This window comes from Cebus imitator, unplaced genomic scaffold (assembly GCF_001604975.1).
Source record: "Cebus imitator isolate Cc_AM_T3 unplaced genomic scaffold, Cebus_imitator-1.0 Scaffold289, whole genome shotgun sequence".
Classification (NCBI taxonomy): domain Eukaryota; kingdom Metazoa; phylum Chordata; class Mammalia; order Primates; family Cebidae; genus Cebus; species Cebus imitator.
The window spans coordinates 1,128,957-1,136,597 of NW_016107604.1; the positions used below are offsets into that span (position 1 = coordinate 1,128,957).

Sequence of the window (7,641 nt, forward strand, 5' to 3'; positions counted from 1 at the left end):
TGAGGTGGGCAAATAATGAGGTCAGAAGTTCAAGACCAGCCTGGCCAAGATGATGAAACACAGTCTCTCCTAAAAATGCAAAAATTAGCCAGACATGTGGCAGGCGCCTGTAATCCCAGCTACTTGGGAGGCTGAGGCAGAGAACTGCTTGAACCCAGGAGACAGAGGCTGCAATGAGCCGAGATGGTGCCACTGTACTCAAGCCTGGGCAACAGAGCAAGACTCCATTTCCAAGAAAAAAGAAAATATGTTTCAATGGAACTTAAACTACTTCCATTATCAAAAAAATTAAAAACACCATTTTAATGCTAACATATCCTAGGAAAAAAACAACATATTTTTAAGTGATATAAAATCCATAACTTAAGTATTTTATATAATCTTTCTATTAATAGAACTATAAAAAAAAATTTCCAGTAAGATATTTAAGAAAAACTTAAAAATAAGACACTTCGAAACTGTGTATTTTAGTAATAGTTCCCTGACACAGATAAGATTCCCCGGTCCTCTAGCATTATGTTATTACTATAACTATACTTGGCAGTACTACTATATTTATACTTATTACATTTATGGTATATATTCTTATACATTCTACTTTAACTCAAATCCTTACCCTACTTAAAAAAAAAAAATTAACCCAAAAGGTTTTCAAAAATGTACTAAAAAAGTCACAAGTTAATTTGTTAAAATATTTCTCTTAGTTTTCAATAACTCCATTGAAATTTTAAAAATAAGAATCTTGAATTATTACATTACCAGAAGATCAAGGGTCAGCATTCAAAAACAAACTGTTAGAGATCACACTATATTACAAGAACTCTGATTACGCAAGCTCTAGCTGTTTACAACCCTAAAGGCATTACCAACAAAAAATACATTGTATTAACTACTTTATTTTTCTAATCCAAAACCCCAGGCATTGTATATCAAATGGCCATCCTACAAACAAAAAATTCTTTCAACAACTCTAATATAATTGAATCTGACAAAAGTATTCGGGCGATGACGAAAAATCAGTGGTTTGGATAAACTATCCTCACACCTGGAAAAGGAATATACATGTATGTGTATATACGTTAAAGGGCAAGTAAGAGAAACGTATTTAATGCTTTAAACTTTCTAAAGCTTTTAGGTCAAGAGTTATTTTTTCTTAACGTACAAATGTGAATTTTAAAAACTTGAAAGAAAATCCAATAATACATAGGAATAAGAATTTTTGAAAACAAGCAGTAATTGCTAAATTTCTGCCAGAAAGGAAAAAAGTGCAGACTAAATTGGATGGGGTGGGGGGGGGGTGGCAGGACAAAAACCAAAGCAAATAGGGAGTTCTGGGAGTCACTCAATTCCATTATCTGCCCTCAGGTAAGTAGCCTGAACCTGCCCAGTAAAGAAAAGCCAACTCTTAAGTCTTTCAGAGAATAAGAATTCTGAAACCAACATAGCTTAACATTCCATAAAATATAAAGAAAGACTGCTTCGAGGACTGTTAAAAGGAGGATGAAACTAAATAATTCAATATATCCTATAGCAGGACTCCAGCTCATTCAATTCATTCAGAATCCAATTCAAACAGAGGGTGCGAAGTTATGTAATGTCAAGCTTTACATTACACACTCCACTGGTATGTTCAGGCTCACAAAGATGCAAGCAAGAGCTACATGCGGCTGCAAGCACATATTACAGAATGCTTTATTTTAACGTTAAGGCTGATGAATCTTGGCCTAAGCAGGTAGGACGTCACAAGCACTGAGTCTGAAGCAATGAAGATTTATTTTCTTTAGTTCAACAAACTACTTAATCGCTTATCAAATTACCCTATATATCATGAAGCCCCCAAAACACAGTGAAGCCTCACAAGTTTTTCATGCTTAAGATGTTGTATTCAAACATCAAGTAACGCACAACTTCCCAAAAATATTTGAAAATGGTTAATTTTTTAAAATTTAAACTCGTTAGTGCATAATTGCACGGTTTAATATTAGAATCTGAAATCCAACGTTAAGCACTATTCACCATGAATCTGTCTGAATACGAGTGTTCTAAGACATAAAATCATTAACTAGCATTTTACACATTCTCAACATAAAACATTAGATTCCATTTATTTTTTCATCACCATAACCAAAAGCAATCAATTTGGCCAAACTTTTCCAAGTGAATTTTCTTTGCAAGCAATTTTATCAGCCCATGTCAGACTAGCATTAATCCCTCCAAAACAAGCTCTTTAAATTTAAATCATTTGTTTAATCTTTTAGAATGACAACTTTGACAGTAGTCAAATATTTTTAAATAAAATGTTTTAAATACTCAGATTGTGAGAAAAAAAAAAAAAACCTTTAAGGCAGGAGACCAACAATTACTGACACTTAAATCTTTCCAGAGCTAGTCACCGTTCATTTTTACAGCAGTAATTGTGATGAAGCCAATTAAAACCTACGTAGTCAAAGTTTAATTCAAGTTTTCTGTATTGGTCAAAGGGGTCGGGCTTACTAAAAAGCATTATTTCCATTTAGTTTTCTAATCATTATATGCAATAAAACTCCTTATAATCACTTTTAAGTAAAAACAAAAGTGTAATTACAGATAAAAATTAACGACTCTGCTAAACCAAGCTACAGATAAAAATTCAGAACTAAACAAAAAAAATCAACTTAATAAAATGTTAGACTTATTCCCAACTTCCCTCTCAACTGCAACAATAAAGCTAGGTGTCAAATGCAAAGCTATGATCTCAGCTAGAAAAGAAAATGTCTAAGGGACACAACACCTATAGCACACACTCCAACTTTCAAGGTCCCAATTACGAAGAAAGTATGCAAATATCATCGAAATCAGATTTTGGTCAGGAAATATAAACTGATGCATACAGATTGAGACTCCAGCCTTTGTTCAATAGCTTACGGATGGATAACTAAATGTGCTACAGGTTGATAAGCATTTACCAGGCTTATGCATGCTGCTTCCAAGCTTGTGAAAGGTACAAGAACTCTATATGCAAATAATCTTGGGTAATTTTTTTTAAACACCACTGAGCTACACACTCCGAAGGAAAGGCTTATTCACGGCTACTATTTATTTCCATGTTTACCTCTACTCCCTCCCCCAAACCCCCCCCCTTCACTTTCTCCTCCCACCCTGTCCCGCCATCTTGGGCCGATAGGAGCAGCCATTACTTAACTAAATGACAGTGCCAAGAACTTTCCACACAAATAAACAGAGACTACACCCCGAATCCTCCCCAGTCTCCCCTGACAGACACACAGGAAATGCGGCTCTAGGAAGAGAACACATTCACAAATAATTACGGTATTTCTATGCCAAAAAGACCCAAAAAGTAAACAAGTCACCTAACTTCAGGTAACACACGTTTCAATCGAGATACATGTCAACAGCCCAATGCAAACTCTTCACCGACCTAAACTCCGTGCAACTTCCCCCTTCTGGGAGCGGGGACACAAGAAAGCCTGAAACATTTGGTTAACAGTAGACATCACGAACAGCCTGCTTGAAGGAAAAGAATTTTTTTAAACCCGTGAGAGGCAAGTTAAGTTCGAAATTTGGAGAGATCTGAGCACATTCACTATCCCTTGACCCTAAATAGGCACCTCGACGATCACTGGCCTACCCCCAAAAAGCTAGAAAATAGCAAGCAGTTTTATCGACCCAGTGGAGCCCAGCCCCAAAGCGATCCCATCTCAGTTCCTCCAGCTACAAGAGGAAAAGAGCGATTTCGCAAGGGAGCAAGCGGGGTACCCAGGGGTGGGGGGAGAGCAGAGGCAGGAAATCGTTTTCCGGAAGCCCCTCGGCCATCGTCCGCGGTCACAAAGAGCGCAGACCCGGCCACGGGGCCCGGGGCGAGCGCGGCGCCGGCCGGGGAGACCTTGTCCGCGCTCCGACTCACGGCTGCCTTACCTTGCCCAGTAGGGCCTTCGTCCTGGCGCCATCTTCATGAAACCTCACGAACCCGAAGAGGCGGCTGTGGGAAGAGACACAGGCTGCTTGTTACCGCTCCGGGAACACCACCGACCCGTCCCTGCCCGAGCCCGAAGCCCCGGCGGAGGCGGCGCGGAGAGCGCCAAACCGAGGTGCCCGCCCCGCCGCCGCCAGAGACAAGCCGCACTCGGGCCCCCAGGGAGAGCGGCTATTGCCCGTCCGGAGCCGACCGAGCAAGTGACGGGGGCCCGTACCTGTCCAGTCCGCCGAGCGCCTCCCTCTCCTCGGCTGTCAGGCTGGGGGACGCCTCCTCGCTCTCGCCGCTCGCTTTTCCCGCCGCCATTTTCTTTTCCTCATCACCGAAAGCGGCGGCGGCAGCGGCGGCGGTAGCGAGCGACACTCCGCAGGATTTCATGGAAACGCAGCGAATTCACAACTCCAACGCCGACACCCCCCCCCCGGACCGGGGCCCGCAACGACGCCCCCAATCTGCGCGCGGGACCAGCACACCAACTTTATCGCCGCCTCCTCCTCCGCCGCGGGCGGCGGCGACGAAAAATCCCAACGCGGCGGCGGTGAAGGCGGCGGTGGCAGGGGCTGCGGAGCCCCCGGGTCGGCAGCGGCGGTTATAGGCTGTAGGGTCACATCGCGGGGTTGGGCAAGGGGCAGCCACGGGCGGGGACGGCGGGAACGGCAGGAGCGCGCGGGGCTGGGGAGCACAGGGGGGATTCGTTGGAGACACAAACTTCCCCGGCACCAGCACAAAGTTGTTGTAATTGTGTCACACAGCGAACCCCACGCCGCCGCCGTGACCCCCCCTCCCCGCCCGGCTGGCGCCACCAATCGGCGCGGCCGGCACTCCTCACGTGACCTTTGTTGACTCACGTCAGCCGTGGCTCCACTTAACTTGCTAGCGGTCCGAGCCCCGCCCACCGAGGCCGCCACCGAGAGGGGAGCGGGACGCAGGCCAATTCTGGCCGGTGGTTGGCTGCTGGGCGCGTCTGTCGGGGGAAGGGTTGTCACCTAGAGGGAGCTTCCTGTTAGGTTGTGCTGGTTAAATACACTGGGGCAGAGAATGGAGGGTCCGGGCCGTGTCACCTCGGGAACCGCGGCGGGCTGGGGCGGGGGAGGGGAGTAGTGGGGAAGGGCGAGGTCCGGCACCGCCCGCCGCGGGCGCGAGCAGCGAGCTAAGACGCCAGGGACGGCCTTTGCCTTCCCGAAAGCTCTGATGTGGGCCCAGACTGCGGCTGCGACTGTCCCGCGCGCGCTCCAGGGGTCCCGGGACCCCACAGGGCCTGGTACAGGTCGCGTAGCCGAGAGGCGGCGCACGGCCCTAAACCTCTGCCCTCCGAAGAAGGCTCATACTTTTGGCACAGCTGGAAATAATGGCCTCCGCAAGGAGTGCGCTCGGGGAGCGGCTGCCGGCCCCGTGTCCCGCGGCCCGGGTGCCGCCCAAGGCCAGACCTGCGCTGGCAGCCGAGATCACCTCACCCGCGCCGAAAGTGAAGGGGTAAAGGCTCTCTTGACCCCCACCCATACGCCCCAGGCTGGAGGGAATGAAGAGTCGCCCGCGGGGCCTGGGTCGCCGACCATGGCTCCCCACCGCCAAAGGTCTGTCGGCGGCACTTAGGGGCCAAATTTTCGTGCTGTGTTTACCCTGTGTCTTATCAGTAATTCATTACAGCCTTACAAGAAAAAGCAATCAGAAATTGTTACTCGCGATCTCCAGAATGTTGGGTTCTATTGCCCTGTTTTCAGTGGAGCCTTACAAAAGTAGGGGCTGCTTGTGGACAGACCTGGAAGAACACATAATTACATTCTCATCACAGCTGGTGGCCCAGTAAAGCCTTTCTGTCCCCCAAAACCTGCAGGTTTGTAACCCTTAGACATCCGTTAACAGTTTCTTGTTCTGTCTCTCAGGTGCAGGGGAAAGGCTTTCATCTGGCTTTTAATCTTTAGTATAAGTGAGAAAAAAAAAAACAGGCCTTCTTTCGACTACTCTTCTCAAAAGGCAGATTTACTAAGCTATGTCTTATAACAGGGATAGGAAAAAGTTAATGGACATATAAAGACATGATTCTCTTTATAAACGGAGTTTTGTATATTTTCAGTAGGTTTTCCATCTGTAACCAATAAAAAAGATGTATTTAAACTTGGATTTCAAAATATGAGGACAATTTAGTGCTGACCCAGTAATTCCAGTATTCAGCAGGAAGCTATGGGAATCCCAACTGATTTTGCAGTGTTTTAAATTGTTCCCCTGAGACTAGTAACTAGATGAACAAACTTGTAGTTTTGTATAGATTATATTTCATGTTTAATTACTTCCTCTGAAACACCTTTCCCATTCTTAATGATATTCCATTTTGCTTGAATGAGTGTGTACAGAGAGCCAAATCTTTTCTACGGTTAAACTAATACATTGTTAACTTTGTCGCAAATGGTGACATTCAAAGCCAATGGAATTTTCACCCTACTAACTCACTCTCGCACTCTGTCTCATACACATACACACACAGAGACTTGGACAAGCAGAGATAGAAATTTTGCTGGTATTTGACCATCTCCCTGAAGTTGACAGTCCTGACTCAGGTCCTTTTCAAGGATTATAAGGGTGCCCACTCCTCACTCCTCAACACCTTTCTTCCCGCTATTACTAGGTAATAGAACTACAAAGACTGGATGCAATGGGTGGGAGTTGGAGTGAGGCAGACCTGGATTCAAATCCTTCCTCTACACAGGCTGTGCAACCTTGAGAAAGTTACCTATCCTCTAGGCCAGCACATGTCTATTTCAACTACAAGATCTATCCTCCATCATCAAGCATGGGGCAAATTTCATATGGTAATGTAAGTCCTTACATCATACATATGTTTAAGTAGTGTGTTATCTGTCAAATATATATGAAATATATATGGAGCCTCTACGGTTTAGATCTTTCACTGGAGACAGAAATAGGGACATAGAAATAAATGGTTTTATAATAAATTTCCATGAAAAGTGAATCAGAAAACTCCTGTAGAAGGCAGAGTAGTGCAGCCAAAGGAGCATGAATTGTGGAATCATACAGCTCTAGGTTCAAATCCTAACTCTAGCACTTGATAGCTAGGCAGACTTGAACAAGTTAGTCTACTTTGAGCTTCACTTCTCTCATCTGTGAAAAAGAGAAAATACAGCCACTTTACAACATTATTTTAGATGCCATAAGGTAGGTAAAGGGCCAGACACATAGATTGAAAAACCTCAATAAAATAGGAAGATTGGAATTTCCAAATTTTTTTCTTGCTTTCACAATCTGGGTTCTAAATTTATCATTGCTCTACCCATCACTTCTTCCTTATCCCTCCACAACCTTACTATATGCCTAACACATAAGCAGTCCTAATCTACTCTGTACTTGAGGCATATAACCCCAGTATTGCTACATGTCTCATTTATTCTAAAATTCAGCCTTATAAGCCAGATGTGGTGACTCATGCCTGTAATCCCAGCACTTTGGGAGGCCGAGGCAGACAGATCACGAGGTCAAAAGTTCAAGACCAGCCTGACCAACGTGGCTAAACCCATCTCTAAGAAAAGTACAAAAGTTAGTTGAGCCATGGTGGCGGGCGCCTGTAATCCCAGCTACTGGAAAGGCTGACATAGGAGAATCGCTTGAACCCAGGAGGCAGAGGTTACAGTGAGCCAAGATCACCTCATTGCACT

At 45.0% G+C, this 7,641-nt stretch overlaps 1 protein-coding gene across 1 annotated transcript in view; it reads right to left on the minus strand.

Annotated features, from left to right (window-relative positions):
• KDM6A (lysine demethylase 6A) overlaps nucleotides 1–4,718 on the minus strand; it is a 197,883-nt gene extending 193,165 nt beyond the window's left edge. Inside the window, exons 1-2 of the mRNA XM_037729060.1 lie at nucleotides 4,191–4,718; nucleotides 3,916–3,979 (exon numbers count right to left, since the gene is read on the minus strand). Coding sequence (XP_037584988.1) covers nucleotides 3,916–3,979; nucleotides 4,191–4,351 — 225 coding nt within the window. The 5' untranslated portion in view covers nucleotides 4,352–4,718. The remainder of the gene's footprint in view (nucleotides 1–3,915; nucleotides 3,980–4,190) is intronic.
• Between the last annotated feature and the right edge of the window lie 2,923 nt (nucleotides 4,719–7,641).